This window comes from Felis catus, chromosome B4, assembly GCF_018350175.1.
Source record: "Felis catus isolate Fca126 chromosome B4, F.catus_Fca126_mat1.0, whole genome shotgun sequence".
Lineage (NCBI taxonomy): Eukaryota > Metazoa > Chordata > Mammalia > Carnivora > Felidae > Felis > Felis catus.
Window position 1 is genome coordinate 141209377 of NC_058374.1, and position 23758 is coordinate 141233134.

The 23758-nt window shown below is 58.8% G+C and overlaps 1 protein-coding gene across 8 annotated transcripts in view; it reads right to left on the reverse strand.

The window, feature by feature from the left end:
* Window positions 1–23758, reverse strand: part of BRD1 (bromodomain containing 1) — a 42760-nt gene that overhangs the window by 16942 nt on the left and 2060 nt on the right. For all 8 annotated transcript variants that reach the window (XM_023257643.2, XM_023257641.2, XM_023257639.2 and 5 more), the window contains exons 2-6: window positions 21070–22450; window positions 8183–8339; window positions 2212–2343; window positions 1851–1979; window positions 1088–1400 (exon numbers count right to left, since the gene is read on the reverse strand). In XM_023257643.2, the coding sequence (XP_023113411.1) occupies window positions 1088–1400; window positions 1851–1979; window positions 2212–2343; window positions 8183–8339; window positions 21070–22436 (2098 nt within the window). In that variant the 5' untranslated portion in view covers window positions 22437–22450. The remainder of the gene's footprint in view (window positions 1–1087; window positions 1401–1850; window positions 1980–2211; window positions 2344–8182; window positions 8340–21069; window positions 22451–23758) is intronic.

The following is a 23758-nucleotide window of genomic DNA, read 5'->3' on the forward strand; positions in this document are numbered from 1 at the left end:
CTCCACAAACAAGCGTTTGCTAAAATATCTGTGCTTTTCACGAAGTAACGTGACACCGGTACCGTGAAATAAATACGTAAGGAAGCCTGAAGCACAACAGGCCGGCTTGCGGCCCTGCTGTCTCCAGCACCACTTCACAAATGACAGAGCCTCAAAACCATTCACGTAACCAAAAATCACGTCCTCTGAAGCCCTAAAGATAATGGCCTGGCCTGTGGGCGTCGGCACGGCGTGAAATCGGCCGCTGCCCGAGCAGACTGGATGTGACGTGCATCCCGCTAGCTCGGCCATCTCCCGGCACGAACGCTGAGGAGACACGTTAGGACTTCTCAGCCGTGAACTTACCCCCAGTGAAAACCTGACTGTCAGACTTTTGCTGAGGAAACACCAATCACCCACTCGCCCGTCTCCTCAGAGACCCGATCCGCGGCAGCCCGCGAGCCCCTTCTTATTCCCGGGAGGTGGCCTAGCGGCTGCAGCGTGGTGGCCAGGGAAGGCACAGGGACCAGCCCCCGTCCCCAAGGACGGGAACAAGTGAACAGAGAGACCACCGTGCCGCACCCGGGGCACACGCCGCGCTCGGAAGCCCGCACGGCCGGAGTCCAGCGGGCTCGGCACACGGCCACTCCTGAGGCCTTTCCTCAGCCACAGGCATCCTCGGAAGCAGGCCGGGGCCCGCCCAGGGTGCAAACCCCAGCTGACCCGCTTCTCGGCCTGTAGCAGGCAGACCTCGGCTGTCCCCACTGCCCACACGGGTCCCTCTAGGCTCCTGAAACGTGCCCGCTCGGAACAGAAGTGTGCTAGGCGTGCAAAATACACAGCACGCGGTAAAGAAAAAGTAAACGCCCGTGAAAAACACGCTCGGCAATTTTTACGTGGACCGTGTGCCCAAAGCACGGTACTTCAGGAGCGCTGGGTTAAAAACACGTCGAGGAGGTCCATTCCTTCCCCTCCTCACAAGGCTACTAGCAAACGTGCAGTACGCGTGCGGCCCGCGCGCTAGCCCCGCCGGGCCTCGCGGACACAGCCTGCGGGGAAGGACACTCTCCCGCCTGCGCCTGCGCCCGCGCCCGGGGCTGGTGCTTACCGTCTTCCCAGGAGAAAGGCCGCCGAGGGGCCGCAGCGGGCCGCTCAGGCAGGTGCATCCCCGAGGCCTCCTCGAAGCCGATGCTGTCGGCCTGGCGCCTGGCCTGCCTCAGAACAACACCGCCCTGATCGCGCAGCCTCACGGCGGCTCTATAAAACACCGTGTCCTTGGCATTGTACTTCATGCAGTTATCTACAATGAGATTAAAATCCTCCTCAAACTCAGTGAGGTGTCTATACCCTTGAGCTTCTAACCGTTTCCTCATTGTGGCAAAGTCCATGGGATGTTTAATGTGATCCAAATAATCTGGTACCTAATTTCAGGGAGGAAAAATAATCGTTTACAAACAAAGAAGGACGCTTATTCATCCTACATAAGCAACACACCCGCCACATAACACACGAGACACCCGCACGCACACGCGCAAGGCCCGGAGGACTCTCGCACCCCCGGGGGCGGCGCCGACACGCGCCACATATACACCCCACGTCCCGCCAGGGGCCCCGCTCACTCAAGCTCCTTAAACCCAACACACGGCAACCGGTGCGCTCATCTGGGCGGACAGCCGCCAACCGACCGCTGCTCGGCTGCTCGCTGAGAGGCAACTTTCACCTCTCGTTTTCACTATCTTAACGAGACAGAACTTAAAGACCGCGTCCAGTAGAAACCGACGCCTAGCAGCTAAGCAGGCTTACGCGCTACCTAGGGAACGGGTACCGGAGAAGCCGCGGGGCGACCCCGACGCCAGCGCGTGAACACCCACCTCCTTCAGGCTCACCGGCTGGGCGAATATCCGAGCCGGGTCCTTCTCCTGCAGCTGGTCCAGCACGGAGCGCAGCAGCACCGTGAGCGGCGTCAGCCGCAGCTCCAGGGCCATCTGCTCCACCTTCACCTGCGAACACGGCCCTGGGTCACGCGGTCGCGCTCCCCGCACCGCCCACCCGGAAGGCCGCGCCCCCACCCCCCACCGCGGCCTCTCCCCAGGCGCACCCCCCACGCGGTGCCCCCGCCCCTGGCCCCCTCCAGGCCGGGGCCGACGTCCCCCCTCGTCCCGCCGCCCGGAAGCCCTCACGCTGCCCGGGGGGGGGGGGGGGGGGGCCCCTCCGAGGGGCGCCGGGCCTCACCTGCTCCCGCTTGAGCTTCTCCCGCTTGCGCAGGAGCTCGATCAGCAGCCGCGCGCGCTCCAGGTCGTGCCGCAGCCGCTGCCAGTACTTCAGCTTCTCTTTGGCAGCTTGAATCTCCTCGTCATTTTCTCTCTGAGGAAATTAATTGGAAGTCGGCCTCAGACCCTCCCAGGGGGAGCCACGGACCGCGCCGGCCCCGCGAGCCGGCCGGGGCGCCCACCCAGCGCAGACTCGCCCCGCGGAGCGCCACGGGGTCTCCGCGTGCCAAAGGGGCGTTTGCCGGCCCCGCTGGGCCAGGGGGAGCCCCCGCGCACGCGCGGACACAGGCATCCCGACCCCGGCACTGGAGCAGGGGTCATGGGAAACCGGGAGTGGCCGGGGCAGCCCGGGGAGCAAAGCCCACGGCCGAGACTGCTGCAGGGGAGTGGGGGGGCGCCCTGCCCAACGCCCGCGTCACGCACCCACGCCCAACGGCTCTGAAACCGGCGGCCCGTGGTCGCCACTCGGTGCTTCCTTGGAGGGGCACACGTGCCACCGACCTCAGACGACCCTGCCTACTCCGGCGTCTTCAAAGACAGAAACGCCACCTCCAAAACGCAAAGAGGCGGAAGGCGGCGGACAGCACACCGACGGCAGCCCTGCCCGGCGCACCTCCGACCGCAGTGCCAGGAAGAAAACGCTCGGGCTACGACACCAGACAGGGCCACCAGTGAGCAGGCCCGTGGCAGCCGAGGACGTCCCCGTGACGGCCAGAGAGGACTTCCCCGCACGGGGGGCGGGGGGACACTCCACCTCCAGAAAGTTACAACCAAGGCCCCCCCGTGCTCCCATCCAAGTGTCCCTCACTGCCTGGCCCGGCGTCGCGCCCTCCTCCAGGCTCCCACGCAGCCCACCCTTCCCTCCCTGTCCCTCGAGGTCTGCCCAGGCCGAGGGGCCACCGTCTGCTCCTGCGGCGGCCTCCTGTCCTCACCTACAGACCCCACCTTCCACCGCGGCACACGGCTAGCACCACCACGTGCCAGGAGCTGAGACCCCTCTCGGTCTGCGCCTCAGCTGAAGGCACCCCTCTGCCCGATCACAGCTCTCGGGCAGGCCCGGCGCAGACGGCGGAGGAGAGGTGGTCGGGGTGTGGCGAGGGCACCCCTCCACCTGCCCCCGAACCTCAGCTCCACTTAGACACTCCCATCTGTCCCCTTGCGGGCTTCCAACAGCTGCCTGGGGCCTCCAGGCCACAGCAGCCCAGGGCGCCTACTGCAACCGCATACGTGTGACCTGGGCTGAAAGTAAGTCCCCACCTCGGCTGGCATCACCTCACCATTCCTGCAGACGGATGCACACCCACGGCCTCGGGCAGGGTGCTCACCATCAGATTCCAGAGCGTGTTCCACACTCATCAAACCCCCTTCTCGCTCTCTCTGGACCACTCTGCCCCTGGAGTCCCCCCCACCCAGACAGAGCTAAAGCAGCACACCCACCAGGCAGGGCTCCATCCCTTGGATGCCCCTCCCTCCTTGTCCGAGCGCAGAGCACCTGCCTCTGAGGCCACAAGCACGGGGCTGTGACACGATGGCCCAACCACAGGGCCTGTGGGCAGACGACCACCAACCAGGCTACGAAGACTCTCCCCACTAGCAAGGGGACAAGAAGGCTGAGCCGGAGCCTCCCCTCCAGGCGCTCTCTGGCCCTAGGGGGAGGCTGCCTCACCATCCATCCGCCAGATGCGAATCACAGAACCTCTTTTAATGTTATTGGAGTCTCACGCGGGGGTGCGTGGCTGGCTCAGTCAGAAGGGCGTGCGACTCTTGATCTCGGGGTCGTGGGTTCAAGCCCCACGTTGGGTGTAGAGATTATAAAGAAGCTTTAAATAAAGGTGTCAGGCATGGAACAGGGCACTTAGCTAACTCGGTTGGTAGAAAGAGAGTCTCTTCTTGAGGATGTGGGTTCCACCAAACCCTACGTCGGGCCTGGAGCCTACTTTAAGAAAAAAAAAATTGTAAAAATCTCAGGCATTAAGTTAACATTAACAGCAGCTGTATAAACAGCTAGTCAGTAAATTAAAAAGTAGATTTAGAAAACCAAATCCCCCCCAAAAGCATCTGAAAATCACTTTGTCCATTAGTCTGAATGAACAGTCTGAAAACATCAACCGAAAGGGTGTTCAGCCTGGTGACCCTACGCAGCAGGAGAGAGCTGGTGGGTGCCACCTGCCGTGTCCCTGCTGCACTCATGCCCCGCACGGGGGACGACAGGGCCACCGCGGAGGGCCGCTCTCCTCACACGACAGCCTGCAGCACAGGACCTGACCCCAATGCGCACGGCTTCACCTACATAAAAGGGCCTGAGTTTCTGGACTCTGCTCTTCAGCAATCTTTGTTTCCTACATAAAAACCTATCCCGGAAGACTCCAGAAAGCAGGAGAAAGGCCAAGTGGTTTCTGGTACCGAAACGCTACCAGGAAAGAGAATGCTAGAAGATCACGTTAGCCACCTTCCACCTGACAAATGGCAGGACGCCTGGGGGGAGGGGGGGAGCAGGCCAGCCCCAAGGGGTGAGGGCCCCAGCACATCTACCCGAGTCCCAGGGTGCTACCAAGGACGTAAGACCCCAAAGAGGCAGGGCTCCCTGCCCCTAAGGCAGGGTGCACAGAGGAACCCAGGTCTCAGTGCTGAGCCTCACGCCTGCAGCAGCAGGGTGGGTGGCGAGAAGCCGTGCCCCCGGCACAGGAGAGGGACTGTGCTGTCCTAAAGCCGGCAGAGAGGAACCAGAGACGCACCTGTGACAGCTGGAGGCACTGCTGGCTCCAGGGCCTGAGAACAAGACAGACAGGAGCCTCGCCCTCCCCCTGCCCACTGACCCTCACCCAAACCAGGATCTCAGGACGGTGAGAACAGGCTCTGGAGGGGGTCGCCATGAAGGTCCCCAGGAAGGTGCCCACAGGGACCCTGCGCTCAAGGCCAGCCCAGAAGAGCCCGGCCGGATCCTCGAAGACTTCCGTGCACAGCAGCACCGGGAGGCCAACCTGATGCCCCTCGTCTGCCTGGACGTGAGCGACCTCACCCTCAAACCAGCTCGTCCCGTCCACCCATCTGTCCCCCACCAGGTCAGCCACGGGAGGGAAGGGCTGCCCCTGACCTCCTCCACAGCCCAGCTCAGAGCGGGCATCCGGAAATACAAAATTAAACCCTAACATCAAGTATTTCTGAATTTTCAAAACCACGTGAACATCACACCAAGCCCCACATGTTCCGCGCGGAACATTACTGTTCCAGACCCTGCAGAGAAGTCAGCCCCTACAGGGTGACGCAGGAAAGCACCGTCTGGGAGCAGAGGGAGGCAAACGGGGGTGCCTGTGCAAGCCACATGGCGGGGGGGGGGGGTTCCGACAACCGTGCCACTAACCCACCCCCGCAGGAATCCACCCCGCAGGCCAAGCCAGATGCGCTCCAGGGGGTCAACGCTGGAGTCATACAGACTCAAATCTACACGGTTCCTCGTGCCAAGGACACGAACACTCCCACATCTCATCTTCCTGTCCCTACACACTGATTTCATACGTGGTAGCCCCAGGCCGGTCGCTTCCACTGGCTCACCCGTCCCATGGGCACAAAGCCCCGAAGGGGAACACCAACTCCATTCCCAAAGGGAGGAGGGACACACAGCATGTGATCGAAGCAGCCGTCGCTAACAAAGACCCCCAGTGTGACGTAAGGTTAACCGGGGATTCTGACCCCCAGACCCAAGCGTGTGTGGGATGCACACGGTCCCCAGGGTGGGCAGCACGCTTAAGACACAAGGGATGTATCCACAGCAGTCCGCGACCCCAGTGCACCTCGGGACATTCACACAGCCAGGCCTCACGTGCACATGCGCCCAGCGTAGCCAAGACTTCAGATTAAGTGGGCCCCCTTCAGTGTACTGGAATGCTCGACCCAGCACCTCTGCCCCAGCCATGCGGGACCATCCATGGACGTGACTCGGATGGCAATGCAGGCACCAGCCACTGGCCCAGACCACCACACCCCCAGGAGGGCATCGGGCCCAAGAAGCACACCCTTCCTTCCCCCAGATGGAAGAGGGTCAAGAGCAACCCCACAGAGGCCCAAAATCTTCGATTTAGCTGTGGTTTTCAAAAGTATAAAAAAGATGTTAAGATCCATAAGTTTTTTTTAACCGAGCACTTAAACATGTTCGTGTTTCACCTTTTTGTGTCACCATAGGATCAGAAAAAGTCCAGATGATGGGCTCCCTAGGGCTGGCCCCATCCCCCAGGCCAGGGGCAGGGAAGTGGAGAGGGACACGCTCACCCGGGTCTCCAGCCGTGACCAGAAGGAGGAACGGCAGAGACGGGAGGGCCTCTCCCCGGAGGGGAGAGGGCGAACGAGTTGTCCGCGTGCTCCACGGCCGCACGCTCTCCAGGCCGCGGCTCTACCGCACTGGGAGGGACGGGTTCGCACCTGCTACAGCCGAGCAGCCTCCGGGAAGCTGTGGCCCAAGCCCAGAGCACAGCAGAGGGGCTGACTCCAGCCCGGAGAACCCCACCGACCGGGACCCCTGTGGATCCGGTGTCCAACCGCATCTGTGTCCCCTCCGACACACTCAGCCACCTGGCAACCCAGGATCGAGAGAGACAGAGAGAGAGAGAGCGTGCAGACAGCCTCCGAGGTGACGGCAGCACGGCAGCCGCAGCCATCCGACGTGAATGTGCTGGAAGGACAGTCCCCGCACGTGCCCAGAGGGGCAGACAGGCAACGAGGGGGGCCCGCTCTCTGCTGCGTCCTCCGCGCTTCGCAGCCCGAGGCCAATCGCGGACACAGCTCTCCCCCCTACAGAGCTGCCCGCTCCCCTCAACATCAAGTGCGCCAACCCAAAATTTTGGGCGATGCGCCGAAAAGCCATTTTTGTATTCAATTTATTTTTGTGACATCTCACAGAGCCAATTTCTTACTTTCTAAATTCATTCTTTCAGAACTGCTTTACACTATCAGATGGTTCTACAAACCAAATTTACTAAAATTCAACGGCCTGATTCATTTTGCTTTTAAAAAGCAACTCCTGGGGCGCCTGGGTGGCACAGTCGGTTAAGCGTCCGACTTCAGCCAGGTCACGATCTCGCGGTCCAGGAGTTCGAGCCCCGCGTCAGGCTCTGGGCTGATGGCTCAGAGCCTGGAGCCTGTTTCCGATTCTGTGTCTCCCTCTCTCTCTGCCCCTCCCCCGTTCATGCTCTGTCTCTCTCTGTCCCAAAAATAAACAAACGTTGGAAAAAAAAAAAAAAAAAAAGCAACTCCTGGAGCGCCCGGGTGGCCCAGTCCGACTCTTGGTTTCAGTTCAGGTCATGATCTCCCGGTTTCCTGAGCTGGGGGCCCGCATCGCACTCTATGCTGACAGCACGGAGTCTGCTTGGGATTCTTTCTCTCTCCCTCTCTCTGTCCCTCCCCTGCTCGCACTGTCTCACTCCAAAAAATAAATTAAGAAGCTTAAGAAAAAAAAGCAAACCCCGTTTCTTCTCACTCACCCAGCTTTCCTCTCCTTCCCCGCCCACTGCGGTCACCGCGAAACGGCCTTCAGAGCAAAGCCCTGAAAACAAACCACTCCTTGCACATATCCAAACCCAAACTCCCAGCCCAGCACACAGGCATGCGTCCGAGGGGCCCAGGCCTCACCTCCTGTGGCTCCCACCCGACGTGGCCAGCACGGTAATGACTTCCCTGGGCGTCCCCAACATGTCCAGAAACATGAGGTGACACAGAGAGTCGTTCGCACAAGCCGCAGCTTAGACAGCCCAGGGCACACACGGGTCCTCCTGCACTGCTAGAAGCGGCCCGGACCGGGGCTCACGGACGGGGAGTCTGGGGCCTGGGGCCTGACGGGCTGGCAACACACGCAGCCTCCAGCAGGCGCTGCTCCCGGGAGTCGCAGGGACCGCTCAGCGCGTCAGGAGGGGAGGCGACGCTGAGGGCAGAGGACCACGTACCTGCTGCGTGCTCCTCTGGGACTGCAGGCTGGACTGGAGTCGCCGCAGCAGGGGGGCGCCGTTCCTCGACAGCCTTTTGAGCAGCCAGTAGCTGTGGGCTCTCTCCACAAACTGCTTCTTCCGCTGAATGGCCACCTGATTCGCAATCCTATTTAATCTAAAACATGGAAAAACTCAGAGTTTAGCTTCAAAGGAGTGCATGAACGTTTCATCGTAGAAACTAGAAACGACGGGGTCGCTCTTCACAGACCGCCGTCCACACCTTCGCGGCCACTCTCAGCCACGCACACTGCTATCTCATGCCGTCCCCAGTCTGCTGGGCACAGCCCGACCTGCAGCCGCCCACAGCCTCCACCCGCTGCTAACTCACTCGAGGGCCTACCAGACCAGACACGGAAATACGCCGAGCAAACCTCTCAGGTCCTTACGCACTATGTAGGCCACACGTGCCGACCGCATCCGGCGACCGATTAAAACTGCTGCGAAGGGTGGGGGTGAGGGGGGCACGGGTGTCCCCTCCAGTCACCTCAAGAGGGAAAGAGAGGGGACAGCTGGGGCCAGGGCTGACGGTGGCATCTGCAAGACTGTCGGGAGACAGGACCCTTGCAGGGGCCATAAAATGCAAAGGGTGTGTGAAAACACTTGCGTGGAGGGAGTGCTCACTTCAAAACCCCTCAAAGGCCAGCCAAAGCGTTTCCACAGCCCTGTTATCCTTCCTGCTGAATCAAAGCAATGATTCATCAATTTGACTCACAAGGACACCGAAAGAGAATATCAATTCGGTCATAAACTAAACACTTAATGAAAATACAAATGAAACAAGATGTTCCTCATTGAACACCAAACATCAAAATGTCAGGACGAAAACGAGAAAGTTTAAGGCTACGTTTTTTAGAGAATGCAAATCTAAGTTTTACAAAATAATCAACGACAAAAAGTCAGAACACCCCCAGCTCTGCTGTGTCCAGACCCACAATGGTCTTTCCCTTAAAAACAATGGCTCTACGGGGCACCCGGGGGCTCAGTCGGCTAAGGGTCCTGCTCCTGGTTTCAGCTCAGGTCATGATCTCACAGTCTGTGGGTTCAAGCCCCACGTCGGGCTCTGTGCCGACAGCATGCAGCCTGCTTGGGATTCTCTCTCTCCTCTCTGCCCCTCCCCCACTCTTTCTCTCAAAATAAATAAACTTTAAAATTAAAAAAAACAATAGTTCCAGCTCCTTTCCAAGACCGTTCCAAATCACGCTGTCGGTCGGCCTCTGTGCCGAGGTGGCCAAGGCCACGCCTCCCGCACGGCTGCCCTCCTCCTGGCGTCAGTAAGACCCACACGCCATGCGGAGAACGAGTACCGTGTCGACCGCAAAGCGCGGCTCCAGTGTCTGTCCCACACAGGGACCCGATACCAAGGAACCGGCTTAGGGGACCGGTATCAGGTCCCTGCGTGGGACCCTGTGTCAGACACAGGCCAGGGGCTTTGCCAGAGGGGACCTGTCAAATCCCAGAGGAAGACACCGAGAGCTTTCTGGGAGCAGATGCAGAACCCGAGCTCGGGTCTGTCCACGGCCTGACCGTGACTACGGGGCCACGGGTCTGCACATTCAAGGACGCTGGGTCTCACAGCCTCAGCAAGAGGCCGGGAGGAGGACACCTGTCGGCAGCAGCCCAGAGCATCTCGGACGTTGCCGAGGGCGCCAGCAGAAGCCCCTGGGGGGCACCTGGATTCTGCTCAAGGCCCTACCCGCAGCGCTCCTCATCCGCAGGTGGGGTTGCGCAGTCCCGGGCACCCCGTGGGTGCTGTCTTTGGCGGGGTCTTTGTCTGTTTCACCATCCTTAGCTGAGGCATGCTCCGATGCAGTGAGGTGCACGGACCGTACGGACACAGTTCAGAGGATCTGTACATGCGCAGACAGGTGTTCCGACACAAGCACACGCTCCGTTATTTCAACGGTCAAACGAGGCAACGTAAGTATTTCTTGACAGAAAGAAATGCTGTTTAACAATAGCTTATAAAGATTCTGAACCTCACGAAACAAGCCACCAGACTCAGGATTTCTGAGCCACAATCAGCTCACAGACCTGAGCAACAAGGCTTTGATGAAAACCTATCACGAGGCGTCCCAGGGTATCTGCCGAAGGACCGCAATCTGAGCGGGTTCTGCTTCACGAGCTCCGAGTCCCAAAGACGCGGGGCAGGCGTGGGGCACCGAGGCCGCGGCACAGGCACCCAGCACGTGCCTCCCAGGACGCAGCAGGGCCAGCCCTGAGCAGAACCCCCCTCGGCCCTGCACCCGGCGAGCCCCCGGCCCGGCGACCGGCGCGCAGCAAGTGGAGGGCGGAGGGACGCGCTAAACCACACGAGAAACGCTCCCCACGCAAGCCTGCAAGGGACGGGGCCCCCCTCCCTCAACAGTGGAACTCCAAAGGAAGGAGACCACAGGGGCCTTTACGAGAGGAGAGACAGAAAGAACTCATGGGATTCTGAAAGCACAGCACAGCCTGGGGCTCAGAAAGAGGGTAAGAAGTTGAGTACCACACGGGGGAAGACAGAGGTAGACCTGGGGACAGGAAGGGGTTGCGGGAAGGGCTGGGGGCTGGTCTGTCTTCTCCAGCACATGGTGGTAACAAGGGTGTCTACCCTGTAATTATGCACCTGTTTTATGCTTCTTTCTTGTTTTGTTTTTTACTCTGAATATTGTTTTAAGAAATATAGTATTTGGCAAGGGTGCATCAAAAGGATCAAAAGTTTGATCTTCTCAAGCCTTTCTGAACGGATCTCATACACGATGTGCCTCCAGATGAAAGATAACCAGGCTTCTGGAAAAACTGAGGGAGGACCCAACGAAGGGCAGATGACTAAACATCAGCTTAAAGTGAGCACCTTGGGGGTGCCTGGGTGGCTCATTCAGTTGAGCATCGACTTCAGCTCAGATCGTGATCTCGCGGTCCGTGAGTTCGACCCCCACGTCGGGCTCTGTGCTGACGGCTCAGAGCCTGGAGCCTGCTTCGGATTCTGTGTCCCCCCCCCCCCCTGCCCCACCCTTGCTTGTGCTCTGCCTCTCTCTGTCTCTCAAAAATAAATAAATGTAATAAAAAAAAATTTGTTTTAAATAAATAAAGTGAGCACCTCGCTACGATAAAACTGCTCTTACACCATCTACCTACGTATGTGACCAGAAAGCAGACTCCCGTCCACGGTAGCGGGAAGCAGGAACAGAACGAAGGGAGAGCGTGTCTCATCGGAGCAGGAAGGACATCCATCCACGAAACACCCAGTCACCTCGGCCCATTTCCTCAGAGCTGCGCCCAGCACATACCGCTCACGGAAGAATCCCGCTGAAGCGCGTGCCGGCAGACGCGATGCCACCCGATCAGGAAGAAACCTCCACCCTCGAGGCCCAGCGACAACCACAGGACAGCAGTCACCCTTGGCGGGAAGACACCGACGCACAAGGCCCGACGACCCAGGTTCCACTCAACTCACTTTCAGAAATGATGAGCCTCGTAACCTGTGCCTACGTTGAATATTCCAGGTGACACGTTTCTGCTATTCGCTCTTAGGGTGAAAACGCTGGATTTCAACTCAAAAACGTGGACGGCACTACAATGCTTTTCAGAACTATTTTGGTGGGTGATACGCCTCAGAAAGGAGAAAGGCTGACTCATAAGGCGCGAAGCATCCGGCTGGGGGATGTGCCCGGCGTCCCGGCCAGCACAGGAGGGCCTGGGCACGGCATGAGGGCGCACAGGGCAGGCGAGCCGGGACCCGGTTAAAGTGCCAATCGTGGCAACGGATGTGGGAGAAGCACCCGCAGGAAAACACGGCTCCCCAAAACAGAGCGGAAGCACGCAGACGACCTCAGCACGATCACAGTACTGATTTTAGGAGCGGAATTGACAGTTTCACATTTTCCTCCCGCCCCCAAAAGAAAAGGAAAGCAGACAGTTTTTCAGAAGAGCTCGGCCACTGGAGGACCAGGCAACGCAGCCCCTGCCGACAGCCGGGCGAGGGACGCGGACGTCCCGGCACAGGGACGCAGGGCAAGGCAGAGGCCTGGCTCACAGGCGAACACACTCACGAAACAGAAACGACGCAGCAAACCGGGTCCGTTTGGGTATAAAATGACACCGCCCACCACGAGCAAGGGGGTCTGTCCCAGGAAGCCAAGTGTGCTCTTGAGATTACAAGTTCTATCAGGACTCACACAGCGACAGACTCGAGGGCAGAACGTGACGATCTCAACAGGTGCGGAAAAGCAGCAGGTCAACCTCCACCCACGACCCAAGACTCACAGTGAGGGGCCCGCCGGCAGGGCTGGGAGAGGCTCCTCCCCAGACCCGGAGCGACAGGCACGCAGGGAGATGCTTCCCAAGATGGAAACCAAGACCAAGAAGCCCACCCTACCGGCTCCCGCGAAAACAGCGGGCACGAGAGGCAAACGGAGGACCGGAAGTGCAAGCCTTCCCGAGGGAAGGAAAGTATAAAACGTCACTGAGCGGCATCGAGGAAGACTTCCGCGGAGACGCTCAACGATCAGCAGTGCTGGCAAGAGAAGGACGAGGCATAAGAGATACGCAGATCGCCTCCAAACCGGTCTGCACCCTCCGTGGAATTCCCAAATCCCGAGGGGCTCCGTCAGGAAACCTGACAAGATGCCTCCAAAACGTGCACGAAGGAACCACAGGTGACCAAGAGCCACACTCGCGTCTGAAGAGCCTGCCCTGGAGCCGCAGGTGGCCGAGGGAGCAGAGCCGCCCGCCCACCGGAGGAAACTGGCCCGGGGCTGGAAGAGCTCACGGACCTCTCGGGAAAGGAGAAATTACTCAACGGCGAGCGAAAACTCAGCTCTCCACGCTGACGAATCAAGCCACACACATACCTCGTAAGAAACGCACCCCCAAGTGACTGAAGATGTGGACTGAGACACAGATCCAACAAGTGGCCCAGGCCTCGACGGACGTGCAGGGACACGTCGGGGAACTGGCAGCCCTGGGCGCTGACCCCCTGCAGGGAGGCCAAGCACAGCCAAGACACAGGCAACAAATCAGGAGACTGGTCGGCGCTGGGGCCAGAGGAGACAGGAGGGACATGGACAGGGAAGCGTGTGGAAGCTTTTAGAAGAAAACCCTGAGGTCTCCAGGGAAATGAAGGGTTATTTAAACAAGATATGACGGCACAAACCAAAAAATAAAGCAAATACACACCGATGGAAAATAAAAGTCAAACCCTTGTAAAGTGCCAGGACCGAGGCAAGCATGTCCACTCCAACCCCATCAAATCAACTCCGGGCTGGCGGACCTGGTCTGCACCGAAGTCAGATAAAGACCGGAAAAACCAACGGGTGGCGAAGCCTGCTCACACCATCATCTTCTCAGACGCTGTCCACAAAAATAATCTAATAAACCACAACATATTATACTAATCCAAAAGAGTTAAAAAAAAAACAAAAAACAAAAAACAAAAAACAAAAACAAAAACCTGGACCTATACAAACAGCAAAAACACAGCTAATTGGAAAAAACACACTACCGGGGCACCTGGGGGCTCAGTCGGACTCTTTTTTGGCTCAGGTCATGATCTCACAGTCCACAGATGTGAGCCCCACATCGGGCTCTGTGCCGGCAGCAAGGAACCTGCTTGGGATTCTCTCTCTCCCGCTCTGTCTCTCTCAAAAAATAAACTTAAAAAAAAAACCACACGACATTTTTTATGAGAACACCATGAACTCCCCCAAGACATTAAAGCAGCCCTGGTGAGGCAGCGAGGCAGGCCTGCTCGTGTCTACGGGAGACCAGTGGCATGGAGTCCAGGCTTCAGCAGGGACGTGGCCATCCCGAGAAGTTAGGCCTGGACCCGCACGTGGGGAGGGTGCTGAATAACAAGTGGGCCGGCCCTACACAGATCAGGGTTCAGCAGGGATATGGTGTCCTTGTCAGGCAGGACGGCCAGAGGTCCGAGGACGGGACGTGAGCGCTGGAAGCCGTCAGAAATGGCCCCGGTGACCAGCCGGGAAGGACTTGTACTTGGGGGAAGACCCAAAACCAGACCCCATCGCCCCCAACATTAGGCTGCAGGAGGGCTACGGAGGGTTCCCTGCTGGAGGACGTCCAGGGGTGGGGAGGGAGTCCTCAGACCAGACCCAGGACGAGACGGTAAAAGTAACAAAGTTCAGTTCATCAAGACACCAGCACGTCACGGTCGTGTTCTTAAGAATTCTCACCTGTTCTCTACACGGACGTGTCAATGGATGAAACGAGATGACCGGAGTCTGTCTCCAAACGATGGGAAGGAAGAGACAGGCAAGGGTGGCCGCGAGTACGGTGACTGCTGGGGGCAGGCTCTCCCTGCTCTGCAGATTTCCAAATTTGAAAAGACTTTTCACAGACAAGGGCACCTGGGTGGCTCAGTCGGTTTAGCATCCGACTCTGGCTCAGGTCATGATCTCAGGGTTCAAGGTTCGAGACCCACACCAGGCTCTGTGCTGACGACTCAGAGCCTGTCTTGGATCCCCTGTCCCCTCTCTCTCTGCCCCTCCCCTGCTCACACTCTCTCCCTCAAAAATCAGTAAACGTTTTTTTAAAAAAACTTTTTACAGACCTAAATAAGAATGAGAAGTCAAGGGAAAGAGAAGTGGAGATCCGCGATGAGCACAGCGTAGCCGCCTCGCCACGCAGGCCTCCACGGCCACACGCACGCGCACAACCCCCGCCGTCCCCGCAGGCTGCAGCCGAGAGGGACACACCAGCTCGCACCAGTCCCCAAAAACGCCTGGCTCTGAAGCCAGCCAAGAGAACTCCCACACCAGCAGCGTGGTCGTCCGTGATGCCACCCACCCACCTCCAGACCCAGGGTGACACCAAAATATGAGATGCACGACAGCACTGTGTTCAAAGTCAGCGTGCAAACCGGTAGCACGCCACATATGCACAAGCACACAAAGACCAGAATACGGACCGGAGGAAGTCACCCCGATTCACAGTAAGTGGCTGCCGTGAGGGGTGGAAGTGGAAGGGCCCAAAGGGACTTGGAAGTGTTCCTTTAACGTCATTTCTTTTTTTCTCAATGCTACATTTGATAAGCACGCGTGTTAGTCTCCACTTTTCTTTTAATTATTTTTAATGTTTATTTCTGAGAGAGAGAGAAGAGAGACAGAGCATGAGCAGGGGAGGGGCAGAGAGGGAGGGAGACACGGAATCCGAGACAGGCTCCAGGCTCTGAGCCGTCAGCACAGAGACTGACGTGGGGCTCGAACTCATGAACCGCCGGATCATGACCTAAGCCGAAGTCATACGCTTAACCGACTGAGCCACCCAGGTGCCCCTCTCATTTGCTTTTAAAACTTTTTATATAAAAACTGTGGGAAACAAAAAAAATGCAGCTAAAAAGCTACTTTCCCTCCACGTGGCAGTCACTGAAAGACGGTGCTCGTGACGCCCTGGGGCCATCCCTGAAGAGTGGATTTTAGATCCCACCCTCCCAAAGAACACGGTCTTGAGTCCTTACAAGGGACACAACTCACTTTCGCAACAGCTCAGAGGTCAAATGGAGGTCAAGGTGGCAAGAGTGAAATCCAACCCCTGTGACCTGAGAAGGCCAGAAGTTGCCTTGGGAGGGAAGTGGTTCTGCACCATGTGGCTCCCAGGAGAAGCTCCTGCACGGTTCGACACAGGTCAAGAGCCTTCTCAGGACCCCTTCGCAAAGCCCAGAAATGGCTGGGGCGCACGTGTCACCCAAGGTCACGGTGAGGTGGCCGTCTGCAGCTAACTAACCAAGAGCCGAGTTCCCCAAGGTCAGGCTGCCAGTGACAGCCAGCTGGGCCACCCACCAGATGCTCCCCTCCCACCCATCCAGGTCCTGCTGGACAGACCTCTGAAATCACAAGGTCAGGAGAGGGGAAGGAGCCCACTGATGAGAAACTGGAGGGCTGAGGTGGTCGTCTCCGGGCCTCCTGGGGAACAGGACCAACGGGCGGGACCCTGGGCCAGTGTGAAGAGGTACCGGGCAGCTGGCGCCACTTCCAAGGGCCTCCCAGACCTCAGGCCGCGAGCCGGGAGAACACAAAAGCAGAAATTGTCCCGTGGAGGCTCCAGCAACACCTTGGTCACTGAGAAGCAGGGGATGTCACTACCTCCGGGGGGAGTGGGGGCACACGGCACCTCCATGGACACCAGACAAACCCAGAACAATGCTCACTGGCTCTGCGAAGGCAGAAGGGCTGTCTTCTCCAAAAATGGCCACTCAGAACCTTCGAGTAGCTCCGGAAGCATCCAGATCACAGCCGGCCAGCCTGACCGGGACGGGGCCTGAATGGAGGGCAGGGAGGCTACAGCGAGCCTCACCATGTGCTCGCCCGGAAGCCGGCCCTGTCCCGGCACACACGTGCAGACACGCGGGCCACCTCTGTGTACAGGGTGAACCCTGGGATTTGAGTGTCTCTCTCCTTCTTATTTTTGCAGCATTTTATAAATTTAGAGCTATTTCCAAATAAAAAACTGAAATGATGACCCCCCAACCCGATCCGGTCTCCACGTGTGCCTGTGGAGAGCGCGCCATTGTGAGGCCCCATCAGCAGTCCTGACACCATCCGTCCACCTGCTGCGGTGAACGGGTCCGGACTCGGCGTGTGCACCATTCACATTTTGCACTTTATCAGCCTAGGTAACGCCCAGGCTGGGGCAGTGGTGACAATGGGTGGCATTCGTCCACGGCTAGTATTAAAGAAAACTTCTAATAAGTTTCAACCCTGTTTCTGCCCAAAGTGAACAAATACAAGGCATGTGAACGGAAAGGACCAAAGTCGCTACTCCGGCTGGTTCTTCCCACGGACTGAGCGCCCGCTCTGCAGGCCCGGGACGCTTCGGGAGAGACCCAGGCCCAGAGAGACGGCGAGGACGCACGCGCAGAGCACAGCAGCTCCCTGCAGAGACCACCACCGAGCAAGGCACCCAGGACGAGGGCCAGAGAGGCAGGGGCCGCCCAGGGCACAGGCCGAGGTATCCAGACGCTCGGGTGACCGTGGACCGCGGCCCGCAGCGCTGCTCTCGCGAGCACAAGGTGCTGGAACACCTGCCCACACGCCGCGAAACACCGAGTACTCACCAGAACTCTTCCCACCCGCCCCGGCAACATGGTCAGAACCAGTCTGCACAGCAGCCGCAATCCTGCCTCCCGGGAAGAGCACCCTCCGCAGGCCGCGGCGCCCGGAGCCGGGGGGAAGCCGCACCCCGGGGCGGACGTACTCACGGGATGAGACGCCCAGCGCCTCCATCCGAATTCGCATCCAAGGAAAGCGGGGAAGTCCACTTCGTGAAGTCACGGCGGGTGGGAACGAGAATATTCGAAGAGCGCGTGGGAAGCCCACCACCGCGGCGCTTTCTCAGCGTGCCAGCTTCCGAGCGGCGGGGGGCAAAGACGACCGCCCTGCTTTTCCACGTAGCGTTCAATTCACAAACCAAACGCTTCGCTTTCCGGTCTGGTTTTTGGTGCTTCTTTCCAGAGCAGCTGCTGCTTTAGACCCATGCAGGCCCTTCCCCCGAGGACCCCGACGCCCCCGATGCCGGCAGGCACCTGCCTCCGGCACCACGTCCAGGAGGCAAACCCAGGGGCCCGTGCAGCTGTGGGGTGGCCAGAGCAGGGCCTCCACCTGCCCGGAAGGGCCGAGCCACCCCCTCCCTCACTTCCCCAATCCACAGCCCAACAGAACTTTTCTAAATTACAGTCACGCTAAGGGCCAGAAACGTGGGGGAAAAAAAGACACACAAAACTCAAGTCCGGACTTTCCACAGTTCTATTCAGCAAACATAAAATTCCTCGGTCGAATGGCTACTAAGCATTCACTCTCCCATTTCTGTCCTCACCCGGTCGGTGTCTGAGAGCGCAGCACCCTCCAGGAAATTGGGCTGTGGACCCGATCCTCCCTCCACCCTTCTCATTGACTCAGGTAACTCACTACGTGCGCACGTGCGCACGTGCCCCGAGCAACGCACACGTAAATGACCCAAGTGGCCGAGAGGACCAGGCTAACGTCCGGACCAACACAGCACATCAGCCTCTGCTCATTAGAGGCCTCTCTCCTCCACACATAAAGAGCGACTCCCACCAAAGGGCAACAAGAGAGAATTACCAGCTCTGGAGCTTTGGGGCAACTGAGCGAGTCCCTGACCGCCCCCGCCTGCACCCTCGCCTCACAAGCCTCAACCGGTCCCTCCCTCCCCCAGGAAGCAGCGAGGAACGGAGGAGGAACCAGAAAAGGATCTAATCAGAAAAGCGGCTACTCAAGAGCTAGAACAGCACAGCCAAGACGCTGACCGTTCTTGGAAGGGAAGGCAAAAAGGGAGGGGAGTGGGATTTCCCGCACGCCCCCAGGAACGGGGGCCACCAGACCAGCCACACGGTGGGCCACGGCAGGATCAGCGTAGCGGCTGGCGAGCCTGGGCCACCCGAGCACCTGCCCTGACCACCCACAGGGTGGTCCAACAGCAGCTTACCAACCGGCTAAGGGTGACCAGAAGACCTTCCAAGGATGGTGCTGTGGCCCAAAACATCAAGGTCGCCCAGCAGGTCTGGGCGAGCCACACGGCAAGGCCACGAATCTCTCCCCAGCCACATCTTTTATCTCCAAACCGAAACCAATTTTATTCCTAAATTAAGAAAAGAAAGAAACAAACAGGGGCCAGACTACACTTTCAGTACGTGGTTTATTAACTACATCACCCGCTTTCAAAGATTCAGATCCAAAGCCGGCGTTTTGTCCGTCGGGCTGGTCACCCGGGACCTGCGAGCACCCGCATTTTCCAACTGGAAATGCTTTCTCCTGCAAGTGGCCCAGCAGCCCCACAGGCCAGCCCCTCTTCAGCACCGCTCATCAGGAACGGGCAACCACAAGGCGCTGGGCACAGCCAAGGGAGACCAGACACTTCTGGATTCTCGATTTGTTAGGTCACGTGGCTTCCCTTTCATTTACTTGCATTACAGCAAACGCTAAGACCCAGGGCTCTTCCACAGAAGCTCTGGATGCAAATCTCACACTCTCTGCCCCACAGGTAGAAACGCAAGTGAAATGGTTTTTTAAAAGTCCAGCTGACTGATCTGCAAAGACACACCTTGGTTTCAACAATGGTTTCCTCTGGATAAGAAGGACGAGCAGTTTTGGTCACTTCTGTCTGAATTTACTGATTCTACGAGAAGTATGTGCTGCTCTATAAAACTTCACTTGGGGTAAAAAAAAAAAAAAAAAAAAAACGCACCTCTCTAACTCTTAACACAAAGTAAGTGCCCAGAGTCTCGGGATCGAACGGCACTCCAACGTAAGGTCCCACTGCACCTCACAACCGAACCGGTGAGCTCGACGAAACTCACGACCCGTTAAAACCACATTACGATGTCCAATCGCAACGTGCTGGTGTTCCCACCGCAGATACACAGAAGCACGACACAAAAAGCTATCCTTCAATATGCTGAACATTCTACTTCTCAACAACTGAAACACCCGCGAGTCTGTCATACGCTCAATTTGTGAGATGCGCAGGTTCGATTCCCACGCGACTCACTCACCAACGATTCGCAGTCCGGCAACAACAGGTACCCCACGAGCTGCTCTCGGGCGGACTTCATCACCTCAACGCTTCGCTTCCTTCACCAAAGGGTTTTAAAGCCCTCGTGTCCTATTATCAAGCGTGCTGCAGCCTCAAAGCTCAAGGAGTGTCTGAGCGAGGGGTCTGCTGTCCCACCCTCAGGCTCTGGCATAAGACCAAACCACTTACCTCACATTCCAAACGAAGTAAGAGGGAGTCGGCAGCAGGAGGAGCAAGGAGGAAACAAGGGCAGGGACAAAAGTGGGCACAGCTGGGTGGGGACTGGCCTCTGTGACACGTGTAAGAGCAAGGCCAAGGGCCTGACCCCACTACCACGAACCCCCCACTACCGCAGACCCCGCCCCCTACCCCCCCCCCCCCCCCCCCCACCGCTGCGATCCTCAACCACTGCAGACTGCTCTGTTGGAGAGCCCTACACAGACCGGGCAACATCCACACCACGAAGGAATCGGTCAGGAAACCCAGAAAGGCTGTCACAACAGGAAGGAGACCAGCGCCTCCCTCCGTGAAGCTCCCGTCAGCCCCACTCCGATCTCCGCGCCTGTCTGTCTTACCCTCCTTCACTTTACGACAGATTCATTTTAAACGCCAGAAGGTTCTAGGGGGCTTTGGGTGGCTCCGCTGGTTGAGCATCCTGAGTCTTCGTTTCGGCTCAGGTCACGAACTCATGGTCCGTGAGACCGAGCCCCGTGTCAGGCTCTGCTCAGACAGTGTGGGGTCTGCTTAGGATTCTCATTCTCTCTCATTCTCTCGGTCTCTCTCTCTCCCTCAAAATAACTAAACATTAAAAAACAATAATAAAGGGTGCCTGGGTGGCTCAGTCGGTGAAGCGTCCAACTTTGGCTCAGGTCATGATCTCGCGGTTCCTGAGTTCGAGCCCCACGTCGGGCTCTGCGCTGATGGCTCAGAGCCTGGAGCCTGCTTTGGATTCTGTGTCTCCCTCCCTGTCTGCCCCTCCCCTGCTCGTGCTCTGTGTCTCTCTCAAAAATAAAAACAGAGGTTAAGAAATACGTAATAACAAAGCCAAATAAAGCGCCGCAAGGTTCCCAAGCTCAGTGGGGAAGCGGAGCGAGGACCGGCATCTTATCGCGTCAAAGGCGGTGACCGCACCCGCAGTGCTCGGGGCCCCCCGACCCTAATTACTGCAGTCAGCGTGGCCCTGGGCTCCCCGAGCTCCGCGTGGCAGGGACCAGCGGAGAGCCACGTAAGCAGAAGGCGCGCGGTCCTCTGACACAGCCGCGCCGCGCCCCGGCCCCCCCTCCGGGCTCCTCCTCTATCCCACGCTGGCACGCACTTACCTCTGAGGGGGGATATACGGGGCGCACACGGGCGGCAGGACCGCACAGGGCTCACTCAGCGTCTTCTTCGCCTTTTTTGCCTTCTTCCTGACCTTGGACGTGGACCTGACCGTCTTGACGGAGCTCTCTTTTCGACAGACACCGTTTTTCATTTCCACCTCCCCGTAAATGTTCAGAGGCCGCCGCGTACAGCCCGGGGGCGTGTGGGCGTCACAGTAAGCGGTCTTCCTGACAGAGAAGGTGGCGGCGCCGCCCGCGAGTTCCTTCACGGGCTCCATCTTCATGTAGAGGCCGGCCCTCTGGGCGCACGTCACGTGGAACGCCGTGTAGCAGTTTGCCTTGTGGCACTGGATGCAGGCGCCCACGCCCTTCTGCTTGCAGAGGTAGCACGTCAGTTTCCACCGGGCCGGGGGGATGTTCCTCACGCCGTCGATGGGCTCGATGAACACCGTGTTGGCGAAGCCGACCTCCGGGATCCACAGGGCGCACACCACGTGGCCCCAGCGGTCGTCGTCCGTCTTTTTGAAGGCACCTCCCTTGTTCGGGCAGAGCACGCAGTCGGCGGGCCGGGCCCGGGACTGCAGGCAGTGTCGGCAGAGCCACTGGCCCTCGGGGATGTAGGGCACCCCGTAGCACTCCTGGTGCACGGCCAGGTTGCACATGTCGCAGAAGAGGATCACGTTGCTGTTCTGGCACTCGCCGTCCATGCAGATGCAGCACACGGCGTCTTCATCGATCAGGGACTGCTGCTCCCCCTGCTTCTGGTTCTCGCAGTAGGACTCCTTCTCGAAGCGGTCCATCAAGAACTCGAACACGCTCTGCGACACGGCCGACACGCAGTCGCCCTTGCGCTTCTCGTTGACGATCTCCAGCCAGGCGTAATCCTCCTCGTCCATGTCGTACTCCACCTCGTTGTCCAGCTCCTCGGCCGACTTCTCGATGAACTTGTAGTACACCGGGGGCCTCCTGGGGGCGGACGGCGGGCTGTACTCCACGATCCGCACCTTGGGCTCAGGAAGCGCGCTGGCCGAAGCCAGCGTGCCGTGGGCGCTGGGGAGGGCTTCGTTTTTCTTTTTGACTCGGTTGTTTTTGTGGCGCTTAGTTCTTAAGCACACCGGTGGCCTCTCGCTGTTTTCTTTATTGCTGTTGCATTCGCTCATCTCTTGAGCCGTGAGGTCATCTTCCAGTATGATCTCCAGGGGATCAAAAATACTGATCCGATGGAGGCGCCCCTCGATCTCTATCTCAACCATCCTCTGGGCCTGCGCGTAGGTCAGGGTCTCTCGCGTGGGGGAGTGCTTAGTACTGCACGGGGAGGAAGGGTGTCTCGCTGCAGCGCCGCGATGACATCGTCCTTTCCTCCTCATTTGGTACTGACTCCCTAAAACAGAGGGAAAGGCCAAGTTAGCTCCGTGCAGAAGACACGGGACGAGAAAACCACCAGACGCGCCGGGGGCAGAGCTAACCGACCAACCCAAGCTAAATCAAAACGAAACTCCCAGCTAACACCTCTCTGAGGAGTCCCGGATCACTCGTCCCCGGGACTCGCGATCGTGTCCAACAACCTTCCCCACCAGGTCCCTCCCGGACCAGAGGAGAGGACAAGGAGTGAGGAGGGGCCTCTGAGAGGGACAAGAGCCTCTGGGCCGCCCTGTGATTCCCACAGCTCGCCGAGCACCTTCCTGGACCCAGCTGACAGGTCACCACGATGACTGCAACATCCCTCACGAGCAGGGAGCCCCAGCCCTGAGCCCAGAGAAGCCCACACACGGGGCTGGACCCCAGCAGGCGCCAAAGTCAGGACAGCAAGGCAAGCGTGCTCGGCGGCTCCTTCACCCCTGACCAACACTCCCCTTCGCAGGGTCTTCCCCTGCAGCCCAGTGCAACAGCCCTGCTGGGTGCCGGGAGCCTAGGCGGTGAGAGCACAGAGCACAGCCGTCCGTCCTCTCCACGACGCGCCCTCCACACCCACGTGGAGATACGAGGCGACTCGAGCACACCGGGACCAGAGAGAGGAGCCCCGTACTGGTCTGGGGGGCCGTCCTCACCCGGGGAGGCCCCCGCCCAGCTTCCAGAGTGACCACCACAGAAACCCCCGCAGCCCAGCCAGCCTGCCCCGCCCCCACAAGGCCACTCCTCAGCTGCCGCCCCGACGGTGGCACCGGGCTGTGCCCTCCTCGTCCTCCGGCACACCCAGACGAGACGTGCCATATACCACAGGGGGCATCTCTGCCCTCGCGCCACACTGAGGGCCGCCCCTGAGAACCACACGCTGCCCGGGGAACCCCCACCCCGGGGTGGCCAGCAGGGGCTCAGGTGCCTGAAATCTTGGCCACGGAGCTCTAGGAGAACTTGCTCTTCTCAGAGCTCCGCCCTCCGGCTCAGTAACCGACTCTATTTTCAGTCTCCCTCACGTGAAGACTCCGGGGTCTGGACCACCACCCGCCAAGCCAACTGTCACCTTGGGAAATGATGCCGAGGACCGAGGACTCCTCCCTCCAAACAACTACACTGTACTGACAGGAAGCAAAATGACTTTAAGCGACTGGCTTACAAATGAACATTCCACAGTGGAGCCCCAGGCCCACTGCTACACACGCCAAGACTGGGAAAGCCGGCAAGGGGGCGCCCCCAGGACCTGACTGCCTCAAGGCAGCCTAGCTGATCTTCCGGAAAAGTCCTCAAGGAG